The sequence below is a fragment of the Amia ocellicauda genome, chromosome 9 (assembly GCF_036373705.1).
Source record: "Amia ocellicauda isolate fAmiCal2 chromosome 9, fAmiCal2.hap1, whole genome shotgun sequence".
Taxonomy (NCBI): Eukaryota; Metazoa; Chordata; class Actinopteri; order Amiiformes; family Amiidae; genus Amia; species Amia ocellicauda.
Window position 1 is genome coordinate 35694477 of NC_089858.1, and position 26729 is coordinate 35721205.

The 26729-nt window shown below is 49.6% G+C and overlaps 1 protein-coding gene across 1 annotated transcript; it reads left to right on the forward strand.

The window, feature by feature from the left end:
* The first annotated feature begins 4307 nt into the window (after positions 1 to 4307).
* Positions 4308 to 18988, forward strand: hk2 (hexokinase 2). The gene is made up of 18 exons (XM_066714267.1): positions 4308 to 4597; positions 9811 to 9973; positions 11290 to 11438; positions 11646 to 11765; positions 11886 to 11981; positions 12109 to 12208; positions 12318 to 12501; positions 12709 to 12864; positions 12988 to 13221; positions 13409 to 13713; positions 13874 to 14022; positions 14128 to 14247; positions 14358 to 14453; positions 14554 to 14653; positions 14808 to 14991; positions 15132 to 15287; positions 15396 to 15629; positions 16302 to 18988. The coding sequence occupies exons 1-18, from the start codon at positions 4535 to 4537 to the stop codon at positions 16444 to 16446; spliced, it is 2754 nt and encodes a 917-aa protein (XP_066570364.1). The 5' UTR covers positions 4308 to 4534; the 3' UTR covers positions 16447 to 18988.
* Positions 18989 to 26729: the final 7741 nt, after the last annotated feature.

Below are 26729 nucleotides of genomic sequence, written 5' to 3' on the forward strand. Positions count from 1 at the left end.
GACGAGATGGCTGGCATCACTATTGGGGGGGGTGCAAGATTGATGTGTTTGATACTATGGTGGTGTGTATCATACACGGGGGAAGTGGGGACCTACATTTCCCCTATCCCTCACTCAGCCTGCAGGGTCCCACACAGCTAGCTTCAGCTGCAGGGCTGAGTGGTGGGTTCCATGCCTTTGCCACTATGAGTGTAAGTCAGGGGATAGGTGTGCTACCAGCAGGGGGGTTGGACCTGCACCGTAGTCGCACATAGTCGGTATATAGTCTGGTTTGGTTTGCTTTAGTCAGTCCCCATATAGGTGTGGAGCTGTTCCACAGTAGTGCCTGGCTATGAAGCTGCCTTGTGTTCGCCTGTGTATAAATAAACCCCCTTTGACAGCTGGACTGTCTACTCTTTACATTTGATTTGGGGAAACTTGCTACAATATATATACCATATATACATATCTGATCACTGTGTACTTTACAGACACTACAGACCAAGTACAATCCCACAGTACAAGCAGAGCGCTTCACTCATAGACAGGCTGCTTGCTAATCCTTAATATATAAAACCGCAGCAGCATCTGCCAGGCTGACATCTGTCCTGGACACAGAACGACTTTGTGACCCAATAACAAACTCAGGGTGATCGAAAGCGGAAGTGTGATCATGGTTTCTGTTGAAATCTGCTGTCTGAATGTTCCTTACATGGAGTTGTTGTTACTAAACTAATGTCTGTCAGATGGTGGTCTGAATTCAGAGTTAGGGAGACAGGACAGGGGGTGGGTTGTTCTGACTCCCCAGAGTCCTTTTTAAATAAGCCCTGTTGATGCCTGACTCCGGACTTGGACTGCGTTTGTGGAAGAAACTAGTTCTACAGGTAGTAGTAGTAGTAGTTAACAGGAGCAGATCAAAACTGGATTCCACATTGAAAACAATAGCTGGTCCCTGCTAGCAGGCAGGTTTGTGGACAAGTTAGGAACAAAAGTCACCCAATTTCCGATACAAAGGGAATGCGATTTCCTCCTACAGAAAGAAAGTGACGTGCTCTTCAGAAACGCTTAACCACGTCAGTAGCACGCCGTTAATGCCATGTGATTGGCTGTGACTGATCAGACACTCCCGGGTGCCATCGAGACAAACCGTGCGTCCTCCCGGTTAACACCCCCCTGAAACTAGCTGTGTGAGGTTGACTGCACCTCTGTTTCTTTAAGAGTGGTGGGCGGCTCTTCTCTTTAATGTAAAATATGTATGTGTATCTGTACAGTAGAGGAGAAATCCACTGGAGCAGCAGCAGTTGTTGTCAGTGTTGTTGCTGATATTGTTATCTCTAAATGGATACGATTTGAACACATTTTGGGGGGAAATCTCTGCTCATTAGTGCAAAGTGTCAGTTGTGTTAGAACCCACGTGTAAGGGTATCTAGAGGTGTACGACACCTCAGCGGTGACGTCACTACGTGCTGTCTGTAACTCGTTTGATCAGATGGTTGTATTGTTATTGCGTATTGTTTCCACTGACGGGTTGATAATATCCGAACAACTCGTGAGCTGCATTTCGCTCCGGGCTCTTAGACCCCATCACAGCGGCCGTGCTGGAGAGGGTGTCAGTGGGGCTGGGAGAGGGGGGTTGCAGATCCTTTGGGGTTTCCGTGCTTGGTGTTGTATAGATAAAAGCCGTTAAGCCACAAGCACTGTAAGATAAATAAAGCGATGCACTCGGGCGGTGTGTCCGGCGCCGCTGCCCTGTGAGCGGGATGTGCATGCGAGACGTCACGTACCGCGCGAGAGAGGGGGGGATTCCGAATCGCTCCGTCGCCCCGGCAACGCCATGGCAACTGCTTACCGGATTCCATTGGCCAGCGGAGCCCCGACACGCGACCCGCGGAAAAACCCCAAAACCTCTGCCCAGGGAAAAAGCACTGACTGAAAGGCACTCACAATGCAGCACAGCACCACCTCCACAACCACTGACACAAACAGCGCACTTAGGAGTGCGGAAACAGTCAAGCGCTGTGATGGTGCACTGCCACTGAGGACAGGACCCACACTCACTCCGATAGACACATGCATTATGGCAGTGGTTCCAAACCTGGTCCTGGGTTATTTGTGTCAATTACTTAATTTAACTAATAATTGGTATAATCAGAGCTCATACAATTTTTTAAACCATTTAAGACGTCAGGATTTGGTATCCAAATTTTCCATCTTATAGTAATTTAATTTTTAAAAGTAAAACAGCAAATTATTAGTTATATTAAGGTTTTAGTTAATTGAGGGTGGATCAGAAACCAGCAGCACACTGGGTCCCCAGGACCAGGACTGGGATCCACTGTTTTATGAGAAAGCACCTTTCGAGGGACCCTCACACAGTACAGTCCATTCTTTCTCGAAATGCACTATATTAAATCAGGAGTGATTGAGGAAGATTGATTGATTGCACTTTTCTTAACTAATTATTGTCTTTGCTGGCTGCCTTTTCCCTGGAGAGCAGCAGGCCGACAGAGGTAGCACCCCTCAGTGTCTGGCCCTCCAGGAGCCCCCCACCCCGCCCTGTGAGGCAGTGTACCCCTTCATTGCAGGCAGCTGTGGATGGTTCAGCAGGACACAGATTTGTATTTAAGTTTGTTTACAGGAAGCCAAGAGACAAGCTGCCAATCTCAGTGGGGGAAATACTGACAGAGAGCCGGTTCAGCCCGCCAGTGACCTGAAAGCAGTGTTTAAGAGCTGCTGGAATGGAGGCCAGATTGGTGCTGTGGCCCTGTGGCTCTGAAGGCCCGTGGGCTGTGCAGTCTGCCCAACTCCCAAGGACGTCCCACAGGAGCACAGTGACGCACACTGCCACCCTGGTCAGCTGTTCCTGGTCTCTGGGGTTGAATGCTTGACAGGGTGTGCTGCACTCAGGGCTGGATTCTCACCATATGTTGCTGTGCTCATCATCGCATGCACAGGTGTGGGAAGGCTGCAATTTACAGTCCCTTATTAAGTTTTGTCTGTCCGAGTCCTGGAGGGGCCTCCGTGCAGCAGGGTTCCAGCCCCTCTGTACACCCCCACCCTCTCAGAGCTGGGGAGGCAGAGTCACACTGCACCTGTTCACACAACCCCCAGACAGAATTAGGGAGCAGAGATCTCAGGGTGGAATGGAAAACCTGGAGACACTGCGGCCCGGCCGGGACCAGGACTGGGAACCCCCAGCTTGCAGAAAGCTGAGACATTAGTTTATCTTCCTGCTACTTGGAGGAAAATAAAAATGAAAATACGGTGAGGTTTGGACAAAATGGACAAAAGCATGTGCTGTTCTTTTCTGCCTACATTGTGTCTTGCTTTAGTTGATTTATGTATGGCTTTCACAGCTGCTTTTGAAACCTGAGCAGTAAAAGCTGCTGTCTGGGGGGCAGGGGGCTCCAGAGGTCCAGGGCTGCAGTCTCACAGTGCTCCACTATCCCCATGCAAGACACTGAGCCTCCTGTGTGCCTGTCCTTCAGGTACCAGGGAAATGCAGCATCCCATTTGTCATTGACTGTGCCCTCCAACCCCAAAGTGCCCCCTGCAAGTTCCCTTTTCCTCAATGAGCCCCTGCCCATCGTTTGAATACCTCACCATCTGCACCCTGCCCCTTTAATGTGTTCTGCGCCTATTGTGCTCTGCAAGTAAATTTGAATGAATGAGACTGACTAATGCATTGTTATCATGTATTTGCTTGTCAGCTTGTAATTCTTAGACAATCGGCTGCGCTTTAGCTGCCTTTTCCCTTTATGCAGACGACGTGTCGCTGTCTCTGTCCGTCAGTCACAGGAGCAGCAGAGAGAAAGTCGCGGACAACTTCACCACAACCTCCGCAGTCACTGCCGCCTCACCGAGCATCGTGCAGCGATTCCATGACCACATTAAAAATGATGAACAATTAAAGAGAGAGAACACGTTTGCAGACGCATTAACCCCCCACGCCGTCACGCGCGGTCGTCACATTCCCGAAGACTTCTCTTTTGTGTCGTCCGTCGCCAGTAGCAACGGGACAATGCAGGACCACGCTGCCCATCACACGCGCCTCATGGGTCAGACAGTCCGGTGCTCCATAAGGGTGCTGGCGACTGACTGTAGCGCAGATCTGTGCCAGGGAGCAACGTGAAAGCCATTGAATTACAAAAAATAAATTAAAAAAAATCCACCTTTGTCGCCCGTGGCACGGTGCTAATATATGCACGCAACTCAATCGGTGGCTTCTGATTGGCCGCCGTCATGCCACACCTTCCCCTCGGCCAATCCGGGGCGCGGCGCGGTGACGTCACAGGGGCTCGAGTTACATGTGGGATCGCGCTCTGCCCCCCCCAGTGAAGAGAGCCGCTCAGCCGGTACGGAAGCAGCGTGGGGACAGCGATGCTCGTAGAGAGACGCATGTGACCGCTTTCACAGACACTGGCCGGGGATTCAGACGGAAGATCTACCACTTGGGTGCTAGGGTTGGAGACCGAGTTGACAAAAGGGAACACCTATTTATCGCCTACATATTGATTTATTTATCTGTGTTTGAAAGGGAAAAGAGGCTGTGACCATGATTGCATCGCATCTACTGGCATACTTTTTCACCGAGCTCAATCATGACCAGGTGCAGAAAGTGAGTATCTAAAACAAAGCTTGGTTTCCTTTTCTTTTCCCCTCTACATTATGCACAACACGGGTCCCGGGGATCCAGCTGGGCCAATACCCGTGTGGCGGAGGATAATGGGCTCCGTGCGCTTACTCTGGTTACCTCGGCTGGGAATTGGGAGTAAAGTGAGGGATCTGTATTTTTAGTTACTGCAATTTCACTCCTCGCTCCTACCTACTTGATTTCCCTCCTGTAATTTGGTGGCGTTTTATTTGCATCCCACTGTAAAATTGAATACGTGCGTGTCCCCAGACAATACAGCCTAAAATCCGGGACCGGACTGGGCGAAGTTTGAAACGCGTTGACTGAAATGATTGTATTTATTTACGCGTGAGAGAAGTTGAACTCAATCAGCTAGAGTTTTAGTTTTGTTTTAACAGCCACAAACGGCGATCCTTCAGTGCAGCTGGATGTGGTTTCTTGATTCACTGTTGGCCGGTCCATTGGTCCTGATGGTTCTTGAAAAAGTGCGTATTTCCGTGGATAGTGTGTGCGATGGGAGCCGTATGACTTCTCACACGTACTCCATTGCGCTTCACAGTAAACCCCCCCCTCTCTGAGCAGCTCTTCCCAGAAGTGACTCGGAAGTGTGCAGTGGGGCTTTCAGTTACACCCCCCTCTTCCTCATGCTCTCCCCTCGGCGTGTTACTATCTGGATGATGATGATGATGCTCTCGTTTCCTTTTCTGTTCTGACTTCATCCCAATGTTTAAGCACTTTATAAAACCAGTCCTTTAACTGCGACTTTATTGACAATCGCTCGCATTCTTGGGCCACTGGTTGCGCTCTCGTTGCGCAGATTTCCGCAGTTCCGCCAATGGGATGGCTGGGATTCTGCAGATCTGCGCGGAAGTGGCGAAATCTGCGTTAGGGTTGACGCAATCGTCGCCTTCTCCTATTTCCACATCCTGTCCTTGCATCGACTTCTGCTCTCTTGTTAACTTCCTCGTTAGATCGTATGCCAGGATAGCCCTCCCACAAGAACAGATTGTTAATTATGATCAAAAACGCAGTGAAAACCTGCTGCGTAATAACCACCTTGTCACAATAATTCAAATAAACCCCCACATCCCGGATAGCGCAGCACGCCACTGACTGAAACTGAAAACAGGCATGGTTAACAAAATGCAATGGTTTGCACTGTGTTTCTCTATGGGCATGACCGCGACAGCAGTAATAGGATGCAGAGCAGTGCACACCGATGAGCACACAATTAAAACTGAGTCACGACAAGGTCATCAACGTGTGAGATTCTCATTACAGAGAACTTGTTCGGTCGGCTTGCAGGAAGTCAGGAATGGAGTCAGAGTTTGCTGAAGGAGGGTGATATTTGGGTCAACACACCTTATCTGTAGCTGGAGGGAGTGTACGAGTTGGAAAGAGGAACCTCTCCAACAATCTCGACTTTCACGGTCGACGGGTTTACACACAGTGCTAGTGGGGGCAAGAGCTGAAGGCAGTATTTAACCAACTGGGTACTGAGACGCAGACTGTCCAGTGGGCAGCGGGCCATGTGTAGTCTAGGCCGTGATGCCCTGCGCCTGCCTTCGATCCTAGAAAACTAACTGGTTCGACCACTTAAATGGCACCCCTTCACAGAAATACCGGCACACCCTATACATCCTCCTGGATATATACGTACTATTTGTCATACTAATAATATTCAAGGCATATCCAATGGAGAAGGTAGACCATATTAATTTACATTTGAACCTGACTCTTAAAGGTCACCACTTGTGTATATATATATATATACTTATAGTATTAACTTGTCCTTTCCTCTACCCTCCCTTCCCCCGTGGCATTAAGCAATACAGTCTGTGTGTGTAATATGAGGACTGTGACATGCTGGTTAGAGGCAGGTCGACCAATCCCTGTCTCTGTCCTCTCCTTGTAGTCAGACAATCCCATAAGGTCCCACTCCTACAGCAGTGGTTTGCTCACTTTGATTCACCCCAACACCAAGTAAGTCAGCCAATCGTTTTCTTTTCACCTGGGTTCTTCCTACTGACAACAGTTTACACAGGCACTTGTGGGTGATGTCACACACTGATATTAAACCTGTGTTGACTTGCCTGCTTCACAACTCCTCTGTATTATGGATTGTTTTTTTTTTACACACAAGCGTGGAGCCAGGACTGGATCTGACCGATCTGTGACCTTAGCCCGTATTAAACGTAAAGAGGGAATACTGTAGGGACAATGAGTGTGAGACTCTGAGGGGGGCATCCTTCTGTCCCTCTGCTCCCTTCCTCTCCCACACATGCATCTTATGTTTTTATATGTTGTTAAGGCACTGATCTCTTCTGTACGACACCTGTGTGGGAGTGACATTCAACACCTGAGTTTAAAGCCACACTCTAAATCTCAAGCATGTGAGTCTGAGTGATTACACGTGAGTCAGATGGCATGTCTGTGGTGTTTGTCACGTCCCCTCTGTCACAGAAAGTGTAATTTTAAATCCGTCATGCTTTTTGCACAACCCTATGCTGTTCGAGCAGCTGGCGTTTGTGCACCGACAGGGTTTTGCGTTACCGAAGTGAAACTCGCTGACTGCAGGAGGGGCCGCCTGGTGGGGGATCCTGCCTGCGTCGGTTCGGAGGGAACCACAACGCAGGGATGGCCTGCTGAGGAGGCCCCCCGAAACGGGAGTGCAGTGTGGATTAGACTCCCAGGGTCGAGATGAATTGAAATGAACTGGACTAAAACTGTCCACTTTGCGTCGCACGCCGGTGACGGACGCTGCAGTTGAAAGCTGTGAGAGCTCAGCGGAGGCCTGCCAGCACTGTAGCCCTTATCTGTACGCAATATAAACACTGTGCAGAGATAAGGTATTGCCTCACACAGCTGGCTGCTTGGCGTCCTGCCAGTCGCCCGTGCCCACAGATGCCTAGCTGCAGTGGATCTGGGTGAATGCAGTACAGTCGTTCCCAGCATACAGAACTGCCCAGGGGGAATTTCCGGTGGCATTCTTACTAAGTTATGTATTTATAGGAAAATACCCTTATTCAGGGAACTTACAGTTTGATTAAGCATTACAATGTGCAGTATTATAATTAAAAACAATTATAACATGATGACGAGAGCCTTATTTTTATGTGGTGTAATTTCTGTTATTTGACAGGGCTGTGCTCTAACAAGCCCCAGCATGAACCCAGCTGTAGCACGTGACCCAAGATAAGCGTTAACCTACACAGGGCAGGTAGTTAGTGAGTGCCGCAGTGATGTCATCAACCAGCTCCTGAAAACTGGCCCGGTTTTTAAGTATGTATGCATGTGGTGATCAAGCTGGGGAAAGTCGGTTTGGTTAAATGATGATGTTCACCAGGACGCCCCACAGCTACGGGGATGACCGGATGGAGGCACGGTAGTTAAACAGAAGCACTGTAGCCCACAAATGCAAGTCTGGCCGTGTGTGGCCCTGGTCAGATGTAGAGCTGGTGTCTGTCTGTGTGCGTGTCTCTCTATTTCCCCGCCTTTCTCGGTGAGGTTTTCCCAAACGCCCTCCCCCGGCTCCTGCTCGGCACTGGGCTCCAGTCAGCTGTGCTTGATTGCCATGCTTAGCGGCTTATGTAACCGCACTGAAAACCCCCGTTGCTGCATCGCTGTGGTCTGATGGTCTGGGAACGTGAAGGGCTGCACATACACTCCTCTCTCTCCCCACCCTTCCCTCCCTCCCTCACTCTTTCCATACCTCTCTCTCCATCCCTCACTCACCCAGTGTTTTTCCATCTCTCTCTCTCTCTCTCTCTCTCTCTCTCTCACCTCCCTCAGTCACTCGCTTGTCTGATGCCATTCCTCTTTTGCTCCCTGTCTAGCAAGCAGACAGCTCTCTCCTGCTGCAGTGTGTGTGTGTGTGTCTGGGGCTGTTAAATGTTATGCTGTCTTTTTCAAACCATCTGTGTCACACAGGCTTTTACTGTATACAGCAAACCTCACAATTCATCACTGACCTCTGACCCCTCAGGTTGTCCTACCCCAATTTCATTGAGAGCAAGAGAGACCAGGAGAACAAGCAGCCTAGCAGAGCGTGTGTGTGTATGTATGTGTATGTATGTGTATGTATGTGTATGTATGTGTGTGTGTGTGTGTGTGTGTGTCATAAAACCAGGCAGTGGTGTAATGGGCTGTTCATAAACGAGAGGAGAAAATTCCTCCAGCCCACCGTGCTGTCTCCCCAGGGCATGTCTGGCCCCCTCTACCTCCCTGCGCTCTGTTGGCTATCAGAGATGGGCAGAGGGACAGTGAGGGAGGGACAGCGACACAGACAGACGGAGAGAGATGGGCAGAGGTGGACATTAAGGGAGGCAGACAGGCAGAGAGGAGGAGATAGACAGACAGGCCTGGAAAGAAAGAGTAGCAAGGGAGTACGAAAAAGATGACACCACAAGGGAGGGATTGTGATCTATTGTGTAATTCCGATTAAGTAATTAATTCTCCCCCCCTGACTCTGCATTCTTTGAAGATACTATTCTTTATCATCTTAGATGGTGCTGCTCTGTTTTTTTAATTTTTTTTGTGGGGGTGGGGAGGGATTGTTATTTTTACAACTTGAAAAATAACCGGAGCCAGGCAGCCAGAGTGGGCAGACCAATCACTGTTGAATGTTTATTGCAACTTTAATAGCATTATTTATTGGCTTTTTTTTTTCCTTGTTTTTTTTTTTTTAACTTCAAACCTATTTAGGAAAGTGATAGTGGTGAGCTGGCACAGCACTGTCCTGGCACTTCTTATCAGTGATTTGAGTAAACACTGGTGGATTTATAATTCAATCTTACGTATGTTTTGAAACAGGGGTGTTAAAGTAGATGTTTAAGAGAAGGGTTTGTCAGGAAGTCCCATTCCTGGAAAATTATTCAGTGATTCTACTATCCCCCATGACTTAAACAAACAGGGAAAAATAAGTGTGCTGCATGGAGAGCAAACTCGTAAAACTGTGGCCCCAAACCTGGCCATGGTGTTCGCAATTGGCTGTGAGACGTAAGCTCGCTGCTGGTGTTTGCAATTGGCTGTTGGATAGTGTTTGAGCTAGTTCGTCACAGAGTTTGTGATGGCACTTCTGATTGGCTGGAATTCTGAGTGCGACGGCATTTGCCACTGGCTGCTCTGCTGTGAGGGCGCTCCGACTGTCCGAGTCCCTGTGTGGGACGGCACGAGTGACGATCCTTGTGTTGTTGCAGGTGGACAAATACCTTTACCACCTGCGCCTCTCGGACGAGGTGCTGATGGACATCTCCCACCGCTTCCGCCGCGAGATGGACAAGGGCCTGGGCCGCGACACCAACCCCACCGCGACGGTCAAGATGCTGCCCACCTTCGTCCGCTCCACCCCCGACGGCACAGGTACGAGGGCTGTCCTGGGCAGTGCGCACTTACATTCTGTCTCTGTCTCTCTCACACACAGATGTTTTTTCTTTAATTATCATTATTCATAATGTGCATGCACTTTCTCGTACAAGAAAAGCATGCTTCAAAACTATCTCCATGAATATAATGCGTGTTGAGAGAGCAGATGGAGACAAATTTCCAGATACGCCCCAGTGGCTGGGCTCCATGGGAATGCTCTGGGAAGGGCCTGGGATCTGCAAGGCCTGGCCTCCCTACAGCTGGACCGAGGACAGGGTTGAGTGCCAACTGGGCTGTTCACGGGCTGTGGTCTGCCAGTTTTATTCATTTATTATTTAAATTTTTTTGGTCTTGTTTTTGAGCACAGGAATGCAAAACATTACACAAACTGGCAACTACCAGATAACCGGCCCCTGTGCGGCTCTGACTCCCAAGGCATGTTTGTGCTCGGGGTGCTGCTGCCTGAGAGAGTGGGAAATAATAATAGAAACTATATCATTCAAAATACACAGCCTGTCCCTCACGGCCTTCCCTCCTGCCCCTCCCATTGTTGGACTGCTGTCCGAGCTTAAAGTTTTCCACCCGTCAACACCACCCCCCCCCCCTGAAATCCCCCTCCACTCTCACAGGCGGACATGTTTCATTGCACGTTTCCTCACACATTGATGCACATTTGTTCACACACTGTTGTGGACAGTTCCTGTGCGCCTCTCTTTATCTTGCCCCCTGCCTCTCTCTCTCTCTTTCGCTCTCCTCTCTCTCTCTCTCTCTTGCTCTCCTCTGTCTCTCTCTCTCTGTCTCTCAAGTCTTGGCTCTGCTGGTTGTACAACTGTGCAGGCTGACAGGAGCACTGTTTGCACTTGCTGTTGACTGAGGTCATTATATGGCACTTAAACTGCACTCATAGTGATAAGAGCAAGAGCAACTTTCTCTCTTTCTCCCATTGAAAGCATTATTGTACGAGTTGAAACAGGTGTTGTCAAAGCATTTACACATACAGTGAAAATAAAATAAGAGTACAGTAAAACAAACTAAAAATAGACAAAATACCCCTCGCTCTGCCCCTTCCTCTTTGTTGCTCACTCTCGCCATCTCTCCTAGGTTGTTAGTGGATTTTATTAGGACTCTGTGTGTTTTAGTGAGATGTCAATAACTCAAGTACCAACATCTTGTGTTTTATGGCGTCGGTTAGGGGACGGTGGGGGTGGTGTTAATGAGTTGGGAGGGGGCTGTGTGCATGATGTTCGATTGAAGTGTTATTAAATGTCCTGAAATTTCCCCTGTGTGTGGCCTGTCTGTCTGCCTGCGTACAGAGGAGGGTGACTTCCTGGCCCTGGATCTGGGCGGCACAAATTTCCGTGTGCTGCACGTTAAGGTGTCCGACAACGGCAAGCAAAAAGTGGAGATGAAGAACCAGATCTATTCCATCCCCGAGGACATCATGAGAGGCAGCGGCACGGCGGTGAGAGAGAGAGAGAGAGAGAGAGAGAGGTTTGCTGAATCGTTGAAATGCAGAGACAAGACTGATGCAATAAAAAACCCACGATATGCGCACACACACAGCTAGGGAGATGGAGAAACAGTAAGAGGAAGTAGAGAGAGTGGGTGAAGGAGGCACTGTGGGGGGTAGAGGGGGTCTAATTTGTCTAAATCTTGCCCAACCACCCAGCTGTTTGACCACATCGCGGAGTGTCTGGGAAATTTCCTGGAGAAGCTGGAAATGAAGGACAAGAAGCTGCCCCTGGGCTTCACCTTCTCCTTCCCCTGCCAGCAGAAGAAACTGGATGAGGTGAGACTGGCACCCGGGCAACAGACTTCCCGTCTCTGCGCACCACTTGCTGCAAGAAGTGAGTCGGCGGCAGGAGTGTGTCAGATTATATAACTTGCTCTCTCTGTCTGTCTCCGTCAGAGTATCCTGTTGACATGGACGAAAGGGTTCAAGTCCAGTGGAGTGGAGGGCAAAGATGTGGTCAGCCTGCTCAGGAAGGCCATCAGGAAGAGAGGGGTGAGTTCACGCTGTCACCTTGGGGGGGTGGGGGGGGGAGAGGGAGAGGGAGAGGGAGAGGGAGAGGGGCTGGCTGGCAGGCAGTGGCTGGGCAGTGAGGGATTAATAATGGCGTGTCCTCTGGCAGGACTTTGACATCGACGTTGTTGCGGTGGTGAACGACACTGTGGGAACCATGATGACCTGTGGGTACGACGACCATAACTGCGAGATTGGCCTGATCGTGGGTGAGTGTGCTGCCTGCAACAGAGAGGCACAGGAAAGCCAAGGCCGGGTCCCGCGAAGGGTGGTGATCTGACTTGATTTGCATTGCTCTTACACTCGTGTGACCCGCAGGCACTGGCACCAACGCGTGTTACATGGAGGAGATGCGGCACATGGACCTGGCGGAGGGGGACGAGGGGCGCATGTGTGTGAACATGGAGTGGGGTGCCTTCGGGGACGACGGGGCACTGGAAGACATCCGCACGCCCTTCGACCGCGAGATCGACATGGGTTCCCTCAACCCCGGCAAGCAGCTGTGAGCAATTTAGGACAATTTGCAGATTATATATTTCACTTTGACGTTGAAACGTGGAAAAGTCCAAGGGGGGGTGAATACTTTTGAGAGCCACTCTGTGTTACTAAGTTGCTTAAACAACCTTATGGTGTTACAGGAGCTTGAATTCACCATATTTTTTCTCTCTCTCTCTCTCTCTCTCTCTCTCTCTCTCTCTCTCTCTCTCAGGTTTGAGAAGATGATCAGTGGGATGTACATGGGGGAGCTTGTGCGTCTCATCCTGGTGCAGATGGCGAAGGAGGACCTGCTGTTCGGGGGCCAGATCACCGCTGACCTGCTGACCACCGGCCACTTCGAGACGAGCTTTGTCTCCACCATCGAGAAGTACGCTGGGGGTGTCGGAGTAGGGGGGGGCGGTAACTTTGTGGAGGGGGGGGGGTGAGGCTTGAGGAGGAGCGATCGTGCGACTACCCCATTGTGTTAACCTTCCCACCACCCCTCTCTCAGGGACAAGGAGGGCCTGGAGTACGCGCGGGAGGTGCTGTGCCGGCTGGGCCTGTCCCCGTCAGAGGAGGACTGTGTGGCGACGCAGCGCATCTGTCAGGTGGTGTCCACGCGTGCCGCCCACCTGTGCGCCGCCGCACTGGCCGCCGTGCTGAGGCAGATCCGTGACAACAAGGGCCTGGAGCGGCTGAGGACCTCGGTGGGGGTGGACGGCTCGGTCTACAAAAAACACCCACAGTGAGTGTCCCTGTCCACAGTGTCCCCCTCTGTCTCTCTGACTGTGTGTGTCCCTCTGTCCCTCACCCACAATGAGTGTCTGTTTGTCTGGGAAACACCCACAGTGAGCCCTTCCATCTCCCCCACTATCTCTCATTGGCCCTGTCTCTCTGGAAATGCTCACCACCCTCCCTCCCCTTCCTTCCAGGTTTGCGCGTCGGCTTCACAAGATGGTGCGCCGCCTGGTGCCGGACTGCGACGTGCGCTTTATGCGCTCTGAGGATGGCAGCGGCAAGGGGGCGGCCATGGTGACAGCGGTGGCGTACCGGCTGGCCAGTCAGCGGGCCCAAAGACAGGCCACGCTGGCTGGGCTACGGCTGGACCGGCCCGCCCTGCTGCAGGTCAAGCAGAGAATGCTGGAGGAGATGGAGGCGGGGCTTCACAAGGAGACGCACGACCAGGCGCCCGTCAAGATGCTGCCCACCTTCGTCCGCTCCACCCCCGACGGCACCGGTGAGGGTAGAGGGGGTTAGGGGGTTAGGATCTCGCGTGGGTCTGTCAGACACGCAAAAAAAAAACTCACAATGTGATCCCCTGGAGATGATGGGGTGTGGCAGTGAGGAAAGAGCTGAACTTTAACTGAACACACTCCCCCTCCCTTTCTCTCTCTCAGAGAGGGGGGATTTCCTGGCGCTGGACCTGGGCGGCACTAATTTCCGAGTGCTGCTGGTGCGCGTGCGGAACGGCAAGAAGCGCAGCGTGGAGATGCACAACAAGATCTACTCCATCCCCCGGGAGGCCATGCAGGGCACTGGAGAGGAGGTATGAAGCAGGGGAGGGGGAGGGAGTGAAGAAGTGTGGAGAGGGGTGATGCAGGAGAGAAGGGGTGGGACAGAAGTGTCTCACACTGCGCTCTCTCCTCTACAGCTGTTTGACCACATTGTCCACTGCATCGCTGACTTCCTGGAGTATATGGGCATGAAGGGCGTGGCTCTGCCCATGGGCTTCACCTTCTCCTTCCCCTGCCAGCAGAACAGCCTGGATGAGGTGAGCTACAACCCAACTCACACACACACACGCACTGCTCTTGTCTGACACTGGAGAATCTCTGAAGGCACAGCAGCACTGGGAGTAACTGGGGACTGATTTCTCTCCAGGGGATCCTGCTGAAGTGGACGAAGGGGTTCAAGGCGACGGGCTGTGAAGGGGAGGATGTGGTCACCCTCTTGAAGGATGCCATTCACCGCCGGGAGGTCAGAGTCCACTTCTTGGCTCTCACTCACAACAATGCTGTCTCTTCCATACACACTCGCATGTTTACACAAACCGTGACATTCTGTCTCTCAATTGCAGGAGTTTGACCTGGATGTGGTTGCGGTGGTCAATGACACCGTGGGCACCATGATGACCTGTGGCTATGAGGACCCCCTGTGTGAAGTGGGGCTGATTGTGGGTGAGTTTGTCAGGGGTCAGGGGTCAGGGTGCACTCCTTTGGGTCTGTTATCCTGTGCGTGCGTGCGTGCGTGCGTGCGTGCGTGCGTGTGTGTGTGTGTGTGTGCGTGTGTGTGTGATCCTAATTGTGTGCTTGCTTGTGTGTGCGAGCGCAGGGACCGGCAGCAATGCGTGCTACATGGAGGAGATGAGGAACGTGGAGCTGGTCCCCGGCACAGAGGGCCGCATGTGCATCAACATGGAGTGGGGCGCCTACGGGGACAATGGCTGCCTGGATGACCTGCGCACACCCTTCGACACGGCCGTGGATGAGCTGTCACTCAACCCTGGAAAACAGAGGTACCATGACTCCCCCGTGACCCCTTAAACTGCCCCCCACACAAACCATCTTGACGGGAACATCACTGGAGGGCTCTCCCTCCCTCCCAAGTTCTGTCTTCTAAATGCTTATCTCTCTCTCTCCTTCTCCCACCCCCCAGGTTTGAGAAGATGATCAGTGGGATGTATCTGGGGGAGATCGTGCGCAACGTGCTGCTAGACTTCACAAAGCGCGGCCTGCTGTTCCGCGGGCGAGTGTCCGAGAGGTTGAAGACCCGCGGCATCTTCGAGACCAAGTTCCTGTCGCAGATCGAGAGGTGAGCGAGCGAGTGCATGTCTGCGTGAGGATCACTCCAAATGGTGGAGATTTATTGTGACCTAGACTTCGCATGCCTATGTTTCACTGATCATTTTTATTCTCTCAGTGACCGCCTGGCCCTGCGTCAGGTGCGCTCGATCCTGCAGCACCTGGGTCTAGACAGTACCTGCGACGACAGCATCATCGTGAAGGAGGTGTGCACTGTGGTGGCCCGGCGGGGGGCCCAGCTGTGCGGGGCGGGGCTGGCCGCCGTGGTGGACAAGATCCGCTGCAACCGCGGCCTGGAGCGGCTTCGGGTGACCGTGGGGGTGGACGGCACGCTGTACAAGCTGCACCCACAGTGAGTGACTCTCCAGACACAACGCAGTTCAGTGCAGAACCGCACACACAGCTGTAACACGGCACACGGGTGGTGCTGCCGGTAGATTCTTACTGGTACACCAGCTCGAGGACTGGCCGATCACAGCCCGAAAAACAACACTAGTTACACGAGATAAATAAGTACTTCAATACGTTAGTGACATCTCTCGGTCTACACAAGCTAATACAGCACACGTGATAAAAGGCTTGCAAACCTTTTAACTGTTAATGTCAAGTTAGCAAATCAAAGACATTTCCACAGTGGTGCATCGTGGGTAACCTACTGCTACGGAGTGCCAGCTGGGACATGCAGACTGATACTTGTGTGTTGTCAGTGCAAATGTATATTTTGATCATATTTACATTGCCATTGTGCCAATCCTGCACACAGGCCGCACCCACACAGAGCCCGTTGCGGTGCAGAATGTACACAGACTGTATCAGCAGAGTCTTACCTAGAATAAACCTCCGTATCTACATTGCTATTCTCCATCAGCTGAGTGTGGCCGGCACGGGAAGTTATGCTGACTGTATCGGCCGTACTTTCTTGCTGTGCGCACGCACGTGCTTCTAGACAGAGCCAGCGCTGCACTGATGTCCATGCGTGCAGATGGTCAGTGCTTCAGAGCGTAACTCCTGCTCTCCTCCACAGTTTCTCCACCGTTCTGCACGAGACCGTCCGGGACCTGGCCCCGCAGTGCGACGTCTCCTTCGTCCAATCGGAGGACGGCAGCGGCAAGGGGGCGGCCCTGATCACCGCAGTGGCCTGTCGCATCAGGGAGGCGGGGCAGCACTGAGGCCCTCCTCCTCCTCCCCATCCGCCAATCGGAGTACAGGACGGGGGCTGGGAGGCAGAGAGGGACAGAGACGGAGGCGAGGACCCAGGACTGTGGTGGAGCAGTAGCTTCCAGTCAACTTCCTTACAATTAACTATGTGGCTCCACTGGTCAGAAACGCACAGTGAGGAGGAGGAGGATGTTCGCTGTGCAGGAGTGAGTGAGTCTGCGGTGCCAAATGGCGTTTGTTTATGGATGGATTCGCTTCTGTCGTTTATTTTATATTTGATTTGAAATTGACTGTTGTAAAACGGAGGCTGCAGTCTTGTGTGCTGGTTGGTTGGTTTGGGGGCAGGTGGGCACAACCTGGAGCGAAAACTGGAAACCAGCACAAAAAAATAAAACACTCCCCCTGGTGGACGCCTCCAGAGCTGCAGCAGCCGCTATTGGAAGGAAGCTCCTAGGATGTCCCTTTTACGCAAGAATGTCATTGTTGTTTTTTTGTTTCATCTTATTTCTCTCTCTGCATTTTAGTGTTTGGGTTTTCCTTCAGGGCTTGTGTACACATCCTCACACTGCTAAAACTCACTGGTGCTGAATGTGTTTATTCAGTTAGAATGTTATAAATAAATGTAATTAATTAATTAAAAACACACACACAGAAAATGAATATTCCAGCCCCTGACCCCTGGGAGAAATGGCTTCCAATGTCTGTGCTTTTTTTTCTTATTTTTTTTCTTATTTTTAAAGTGTATTTAAGAAAAGTATTTATTTCTTTTTTATTTTTTTATTTTTGTGGTTATAGGCGTGTTCTCTCTGTGGGGAGTTGTGTGTTTGTGGGGGGGCAGTATTGTGCTGGCTGTGGTGCCAGGGTGGACGGGGCTGCTCTTCCTCTCGCTCAGCAAGGCTCGTGAGTTGGTAAATTTGCACAGTGTGGGTCCTAAATGCACTTGACGACCGGTGCTCCGAACTCTCCTACTGCTGGGTGGTGGATAAACGTATTCATTAGGGCAATTAAGGATTTAATTAATTAAATATTCACAATTTAAGTTCTGTGTGGGTGGGGGGGCTGACTGGTACACTGAGACACTGCCTGAAACATTTATTCCAATACTGAGGCACTGAGACACTGACGGAAACTCTCATTCAGACACTGACTGGTCTGTTTGCAGTCCACAGCGGGGGCCCCGGGAGCCACTTTGGCCCTCTATCCTACTGCCCTGGCAGAATGAATGTTCGGCGCACACCATTCTGTATCCCTCTATCCCTGCACAGCCCCTTTTAAGGGACAGTGTGGTTGTGCAGGGCCTGTGGTATAGAGAGACTGGTGGGCAGGAGGTAGTGGTTTCTAAGAAGGGGACCATCTGTCTGTCATCCTTGGATGTATTGTATTTTATTTTACTCCCTTTTTTTAGCTGAAAATGTTTGAAAGGGGAATCTGATGGGATTGTGTGGAGAAGAGCAAAGCCCTTCCCCCGGGGCCCGTGTCTGACCTGGGACAGGGACAGCGTGGGGTGGAGGCGTGCTGTTGGGGGCGGTTGTACCTTATTTCCAGCCTGCATGCACAACATCTGTTTATTTTTGTTTAAGCCGGTTGTTTTGTTTGGGGGTGTTTAGTTTTTTACACTGTGTGGTTCCTGCACTACGCAAACCGGAGTAGAAGTTTAAAATCACAGCAATAATACAATACAGGGGGAGTTACACATATAAAATGCATGTCATAACAGCGGAATAATAAAACCATATTTATTGTACATAAGATGAGCACAGGCACAGACTATTTTTCTGTATTTTTGTAATAATGCACATGTACGTGCAGCTACAGCTCTCTGTGACTGCTGGCCTGGACTGCCTGCAGTAGGGCTAGGTCACACAAACTGCCCTGTCTAAGCACTGCAGCCCAGACTCCTTCTGATGCCGTGGTCCTCAGTGCTCACCCCAGAAGGGCTCCCCGTGTCTCCCACCCTGGTGAGGTCACCTGACCCAATCTGCACCTGACCCCTGGTCCGCTGTGTCTGAGAAGTGCTTCTTCCCAGACTGCTACCATGGTGCTGGAATAACGGCAACGCTGATTACGCTGCCTTCCTTTGCTCACTGTTTTACATCACATGCGACAGGTGTGTGCAGATTGCTTCCTGTTAATACTTTTTAGGAGCAGGGAGTCACGCTGGGCAGTGTTTGGATGCTGGGAGCGAGTGCCAGATCCCGGTTTTAATATAAACCACCTACACTTCACTCTGTCTTCGAGTGTTTATTAATCTGTAAAAATAAATATAGAGAGTAATAGAAATAATACATCGTAGCCTTTCAGTTTATTTTTCTATGCTTGTCTATATACGGTTATGATAACCGAGCCAAATTGTGAACGTAGATTTCAGTCTTCTGTACTTCTGCCCGGGTCGGACGTTGTGCAAAGACTGGATCAAAGAATGATGCTGCTGGGGATTCTTGTTTATTATTTTTTTCCCTAATATAATTAACAATTGTTTAATTAGCTTGTAATTGAAAATGATCTATTGTACAACTCTAGCACCCTCTGGTGGAATAAACTTATATTGTAGTACTTTGTGTGTCCGTCTGTCTGATCAAGAAGTGATGCTCTTGCTTATCTCTCGATTCCTGTTAGCTTCATTCCTACAAGTCTGTTGAATGAATAATCCTAATCCTTTTCATTGGTAACAGTAGATGAACACACCGTTCAAATCACTTTCTTCATCACATTTTAAATACACTTGCAAACTTTAATGTAGCATTAAGATACTTTGCCCCGTCTGCCTCAAGCTAAGTGTAAGCTTTTTGGTGTGTACGTGTGTGACCTTTGAACTGTGGAATTGTTTTGATTGTTTTTTGAGTGAAATGTGTTCAGTGATGCAAGTTGTCTCGTAGGGAGGAAGAAGAATTTGTCAACAAATGCAGATGATCTTCACTATCAGACATGAAGGGCCACCATTGAGGTTTCTAGGTCAATCATAATAATTCTAGTAAATCCAAAATCTCTTTGCTATAACCCACAGTCCCAGCCTGGCACTTCTGTGACCCATCCTGTCAGACCAGCTGCTCTGTGGGGGTGGCTGTCTGTAATCAGGCACTTTATTTTACTCTCCACATCCTCTGTTTGGAAAAGTCTGTCCCATTAACGCTTGAGGCAGTGTGTGTAACCCACCCACCCTCTCTCTCTTTCTCTTTCACTCTCACACTCTCTCTCTCTCTGTGCAGTTAATCGACTGGAGGTTGTGTTGTGTTGCTGTGCTGTTGCTCTGCTTTTGCTTCGGGGCTCATAGGACAAATACGGGTTGTCTGTACAGAAACAAACGCATTTAAACAAAAGCTAAAAAAACAAATCTATCAAAAGAAGTCTTCTCTATTTAGCTGTCTTTGGAGGTGAGCTTTGCAATCCATTCCTGAAGTGGAGCAAGGTCCTTTCTGTCTATCAGGTTGAATTCCTGAATGAAAAATAAAGTGCAGACTTGTGCAGTCTCGGGAGCTGTGCCCTGCTGGGCTGGTATCAGTACTGTTTCCAGCTGCTGGCATGTAACCGTTATTAGTCTTCTCTCTCTCCCTCCTCCTCCCCGAGTTTCATGCAATTTAAATGAGAGGGAGAGGATCTGGCATGCTTTGAAATAAAAGAGAGGTGGTGAGATATCGTTTAAATAATTACTGTATCCGAATGACACCCAACCCCCAGGGCGACTTGTATTTGAAGAATGATCCAAAGGCAATTAAAGTCTTCAGAGGGAACTGAAGCACAAACTTATATACTGGTAACTACAATTACGGACATGGTGTAGAGAAGAAATGAATCCCGCAGAGGAGATGGCAGCTCGTACCACTCCCTACTGTGATTCTCCACGATTGATACTGAGTAGTTGCTTGGGGTTGTTGTACTGATATGAGCAATAATTACTGATTTACAATCGATTGGAAACAATGGTGGGACTATGCTCACATTCCCAGTGCTTTACAGTAAGGGTCAAATGCACTGTGTTTGTGGAAGTAATGTTTGTCTCTGCATTGCTGTGCTGCACCATAATTTACCATTGCGGTGCTAAAACCGCAGATTATTTGATTTGCTGTTATGATATTGGGACTATGTAACACTAATATTAACACTACCAATAATCACTGCAAATAATCTGTGCTTTGGGAGGGTGGCGGTCATAATATTTCATAATATGAAATAAAATGAGTAGGGCCTATATACAGGGCTTTAGCACTTATTATTATTGTTGTTGTTGTTGTGTAAAAAATAACAATATACTACTACCACTTCTACTAATAGTACATTTAGTATATACAAACTATCATGTGTACCTACTCCTGCCTACTTCTACATTGCTTTACTGATGCAAGCTACTTCTTAACCTCAATTCTTCTTCTTCTTCTACTACTACTACTACTACTACTACTACTACTACTACTACTACTACTACTACTACTACTACTACTACTACTACTACTTCTATTTCTATTACGAACACTGATATTAACCTGCATACAACCATGCAATAATACATCATGCAGAAAAAGTATCTTTAGATATTTTAGTTACAACGTTGCCCTCTGCTGTGGAAAAGTGGCAGTGCACACAGGTTACTCATTAGTTAGGTGATGATGGGATCAAGTCTGTGGGGCTGCTAATGACAGACAGACAGACACACACACACACACACGCACACACACACGCCTGGGTTCTCAGATGTACTGCATTCCGGGCATCAGGAATTTCCCACAGGCTGTCTGACTGACTCACCCCTGCACTCGTCCTCCACCTCCTACTCATGGTCATTCTCTGTCAGTCACTTTCTCCTTGTCACTTTCACTCTCTCCATTTCTCATATCACCTCTCCCTCTCTCTCTCTCCCTCTCGCTCCCTCCCGCTGCACAGTGTTGCTGTTGTTTACACAGAGATTTGCATGGGGCACGGATGCTGTTTCAAAGTTGTTGTTTTTTCCGCTGGGGCACAGGACTGCTGTTTTTGGCGAAAGAGGCAGGGTGTAGGAGGGGGGTGAGCCAGGCTATTAGCAGTGTCAGCAGCCTGTGTACCCCCCGCCTCCGTCATGTTTAGTCTGTCTGTTCTAATTGGGGCGCAGTCACCACAGCACTCCGTAAAACAAACAGTCTGCACACCTCTCTCTCTCCCTCTCTCTGCATGCACGTTTATGTAAGTGAATGTGTTTTCAGACTCTAGGGATTACAATGAACATTCCTCAACCCCCCATCCCCCTACACATACTTTCCTGCTCCCACCCCCTCTTCAATCCTCTGAAACTGACAGCTGCCAATCAGCCAACAACTGTCTCCACTCTGTCCCCAGAGGTTTGTGTGTGTTTTATTTCTGGGTTTTTTATTTTTGCTCGTATTTTTGTTCCTGTAACCTGAGCTGCCCCCCAGAGTGTGCCGGCATCACTTACCACACAGGGAACGGACGCATGGACGCTGCTGCAGTTCTTGATGAAGCTGCAAAGCAACAAATGTGGCCTAAGACATGTTACACGTTAAACGGCTTTCACACTAAATTTGAGCAGCTTCCCTCTCAGCTGTCCTATTGCCTTCAGACTCTTAAGGCAACTTTATAGGATAAAACGGAAGCATTTGACTATTTTCAGATATTCACACTCTCGCTCTCTCAAATCCAAACCTCAAATCGACAAGATGTGGCCTGCTGCTGTGGGCGCCAGAGGAGACCTGGTTTGAACAGTTTGTATCATGCAGATAGCTTCCTGTTTTCCCTGGCCCTGCAGGCGGCTGCAGCAGGCCGGGCAGCAATGTGTATAAAAGAAGAATAGAAAAAAAACAGAACTATGATTGAATTCATATTGTAATGGCTTTGTTTTTCTGAGACACAACAACCGTCAGGGAGAGCTGCAGGGGAACCGAGCACTTGCAGGGAGTGTTTTAGCAATACAGTGAAATAAAAAATATTTCAGAAAACTCGGGGGGAAATTAAATAAAATTTCCGCCATTTCCGTTAACGACATAGAAACTGAAACTTCCCCTGGCACAAGCCAGTTGACATCAGTTTGTTACGGCTAAAATAGTTTTTCATATTATCTTTTCAAAAATCTGTCACTCTAGCAACCCGGGGGACACCTAAAATAATGAAATCATACAAAATACTGTTTTATTGGGAAAGTATTTTACATTTCAATTATAAAAACAATCAAAAGAAATTTAAATACTTATGATTTAAAATTTGTTAAAATCAATATTCTAAAATCACTTAAACATTTTAAAATCTTAGTGATTAACGTAAACAATTACTCAAATAAACATGTGCTTAAACAAAACAAACGTGATTAAAGCAAACTGCTACCAACAAAGGAGTCAAATACATTGAAAATAACTGAAAATGCACTGGACAAATCAAAAAACAATTAAAATGATAAAAATAAAAAACAAACCAAAACAGTCCGATGCATTTTAAAATTAAATCCAAACGGTCAATGTATTTGACAAAAAAATAGAACATAACAATCAAATTAAAAAACAAACAAAACAAGTGCTTTTAAAAATAACTAAATCTTTAAAAACAGTTAAAATTCGATTTTTAAAATTCATTTTAAAAATCAATATTCATAAAATAGTTAAAAGATCTTGGACTCTGACTCCAGCGGGGGGAGATGACCATCCCCGGAGGTGGGTCCCATCATGGGATCCTGAGCTCCCCCAGATCTTGTATCTGCCAGTTCTTAAAGGCTTCCTCCTTGCCCCTCTGATGGACCTCCAGATTGACATAATCCCTCACAAGTACCATGCCCCTCCGCGCGATGACAATTGGGTCCAGCTCCTGCTTGTTAAACAGACAGATGTTCCATCCCTCCCACAGGGCCTGATTCACTGCGCAGACGACACGCCACCAGCACCTCAGGGTAGAAGATGTCAATCCCCTGGCTGGACCATATAGGATCTGCTGGGCAGTCGCCCGCACATGAAACGGCAAACCTGTGGAGGAACAGAGAAAACAGGAGACAGACCCTGTAGGCAAAGGGGCACTCTCTAAAGATGTGAGCCTCCGTCTCCTTCCCCAGGCAACCCTTGTAGGGGCAGATGTCATAAGGGGCTAGGCCCCTTCTGTGCATGAACACTCGGTTGGGGAGACACCGACTCACAGCCATCCAGGAGACATCTTTCTGCGTATTTGTGAGGCAAACGTGCGTAGCGTTAGCCCAGATAAACGGGCAGGTTTCTGGAGGGAAATCTTCTTTCCGGCTAGTCTCCTGGGTAGATCTCATCTGACTACAGATGGTCTTATAATCCCAGGAGGCCAGCATGACTTTATGGAGGCCTACTTCGAGCGCAAAGGCTCGGAGCGCCTGTAGAACGGCGGGGGATCCCACGAGTGCGGCCTGGTGTTATCCATGGCGCAGAGGTCGAATGGTCTCAGGCTGCTGGCAAAATAAAAGCGGTTCATAAAACTCACTTTCTTGCCAGCAGCTTGGATGTTCTTGACCACATAGGCCAGCCCCTGCGCCTTTATCAGCCGCACAACATCCGAGACCCCCCTGCCTCCATCCAGGGTACCCTTCACCATTTGCACTCTTTTCAGCCTCTCCATTTTGCTCCCCCAGACAAACCGAAATATAATTCTGGTCACTAGTTTTGCAACGACCTTGTCTGGGGGGAAGATCATTCCTACGTAGAGGAGTATCGGGAAGAGGATGGCCTTTACGACCAGCACCTTACCGGCCATCGTCAAGGTCCTTGTGCTCCAGCCGTGGATCTTTCTTTGGACTTTAGATAAAGCCTCCTCCCAGCTCCGGGTGCCTGTGTTGGTCCCGTCGATCGTGATCCCCAGAACCTTGATGGACGGCTTCACAGGGAACACGGTCGGCGGGCCCCGGCCGACAGGCCATGCTCTGGAGAGGTAGACCTCGCTCTTGGCCCTATTGACAGCGGCCCCCGTCGCCCTGCAGAAGCCGTCCAGCAGTTCCTCAACCCTGGCCATGGACGGCGCAATCATACAAAATAAAGGAATACAAATTAAATGAATTGAAGTATAAGGCAAATGCAGAAACTAAAATAAATAAATTAGTCACTGTTGAGGACAGGGCCTGTCACTCATGAGGGGAGCTCTTTCTCCGAACAGGAAGTGCGGGAGTGTGCCGCTGGCACTTTGCGGAAGGAGCGGGCGTGGCGGGGATGGTCTCCGTGCACAGAGTCTCTCACGCACAAGCCTGCTCATCAAAATACAAAAGGAAGGCAGACTTGTTCCCTAGCGACCCTGCAGTGTTTGGAGATGAAGAGGTGGGCTGTTTGGGAGGGGTGGGGTGGGGCTTTGACTGCATGTGCTACACAACAGCATGCACAAAAAGGGAGAGTGCATCTCATGCAATCCACGGCATCTCCTGTGCTGCTTTCACTTGCTCACCCTCGCTGCAGTGTGCTTGTGCAGTGTGCCCGTGTGTAAGTGAGCAGAGTGCCAGTGTCCTAGTGTGCCAGTGTGCTAGTGTGTCAGTGTGCTAGTGTGTCAGTGTGCACTGTGACTGCTGCTGTGTTACTGCTGTAGGAGAGGCAGGAAGAGAGGTGGGGGGTAGGCACACTGAGGGGGGCAGAAGACTGTTTATTTGGATGTGGTGCTCGGGCCATGGGGGGCTCCAGGGGCTGTAGCACAGAGTACACACACACTGCCGTGGTCTGGCTCTGCTAATCCCCCCTCTCTAATTGGGGCCAGACCCCCCAGCACAGCCTCCATGCAAACCCTGTGTTGTGCTTTGTCAGTCACAGGTGGGGTGAGCAGCTTATTAGCGCCGGGACACCAGGGCTGGGACACACGATCCTGTTGCAAAAGCAAACAGCTGGAAACTGGGGGGTGGGGGGGTTGGACAGCAGAACCAATGATTGTTGTAATTAGTCCCCGTGATCTTTATTCTCCTTGACAGACCACCCCTTCTAAGACCACTGCTGTCAGAAGATACATGGCTATGGATACATAGAGAGATGGAGAGAGAGAGAATGTTGAGCAAAGCCTACATGTGCTGGGCTGGGGTTGGGGCTGGGGTTGGGGCTGGGGTTGGGGCTGGGGGGCAGGCAGGATGCTTTTAAACCATCTGCACCCCACTGATGACAGAGCATTAATCAGCCAGGCAGCACTAAACTCTTCCCCAGACTTGCACCCTGAGAAAGAAGAAGAGGGGGGAGGAGAGAAACCTAGAGAAGGAGAGAGAGAAACAGAGAGAGGGAGGGAGTGGAGTAGGGTGCTGTGTCATCAGGTGAATGATGTGCACTACTTTTCTTTTTGTCTTGGGGGTCCATTGGGAACGTGCTGGGGTGGGATGAAGGCTGCCGGGCCTTCCTGTCTCCAACTGGAACAAAGTTGATTTCCTGTTCGTGTTTTTATATTCTCTTAACTGCTCCCCCCGTCCCTATGATGGATTGCCCCCAAGTGTCCCGAACCCCTCAGAGATCAGAGCTGTGGATTCATCCTCTGCTTTTTCTTCTTCTTCTCTTGATCCTCCTCCCTCCCCCACCTTTTCCCTTGCACCCCCCTCCCCGGGCAAACCCTGTCTGTGTTTGCATTTCTGCCGTGTTTGAAACTGTGTTGAGTTGTGTTCTGGTCACAGTTTTATATAAGTCCAATGCAGTGCACCATTGTGACACCACAGCAAAGTGTGTAGTGTAAAGTGTGTAGCACAGTGGAGTATAGTATAGTAAACCAGTAAAAGTCTTATTCAGCTATCCCCCACCCCTTCTAAAATTCAAATTCAAAAAGAGCTTTATTGGCAAGACACGTTTACACAAGCATAGAATGAATACAATAACAAAATAAATAAATAAATGCTGTTGTTTTAACTTGCTGTAGACAAAATGAACTCCGAGGTCAGAAAAGAAAAACAATGACTACATGTGTCACTGCGTATTGCAACGAAGCGTTTATTCGCATCTCTCTCATTTGTTTTGTTTGCTTTGGTTTGGTTCCTTCCCGCTCTCTCCGGGCACAGGGCATGCAGTGTGATCTCACACCAGGCTGGCATCAGGCAGGGAGCCGCCGAACGCATGCGTTACTGTGTGACTCACATGTACTGCCTTGGGGCAGGAGGGGGGAAGTGAAGACGGGGGGGGTGGCAGGTAAGTTAGCAATTCAATACGGATTATGAGGCGCACGGAATGTCTCAAAAGCGACGTAGAACTATGATCACAACCCCTCCCCCCCCACAGACACACACACACACACAGAAGCAAACAAGAAAAAAAGCCCACACACACCTCAAGCTCTAAAGAAGCAAACGAAAACAAAACGTTTCTCCTCATGCAGGCTTCATATTGTGTGAAATATGAAAGGAGTGACTGGAGGAGCGCCGTGCCAG

Excerpts from the sequence above, each read along its gene's own strand:
- hk2 (XM_066714267.1), top strand. The coding sequence starts at position 4,535 with ATGATTGCATCGCATCTACTGGCATACTTTTTCACCGAGCTCAATCAT. Across the intron at positions 11,982-12,108 it reads AGGCCATCAGGAAGAGAGGG|GACTTTGACATCGACGTTGT; the intron begins GTGAGTTCACGC and ends GTCCTCTGGCAG. Across the intron at positions 12,865-12,987 it reads TTTGTCTCCACCATCGAGAA|GGACAAGGAGGGCCTGGAGT; the intron begins GTACGCTGGGGG and ends CCCCTCTCTCAG.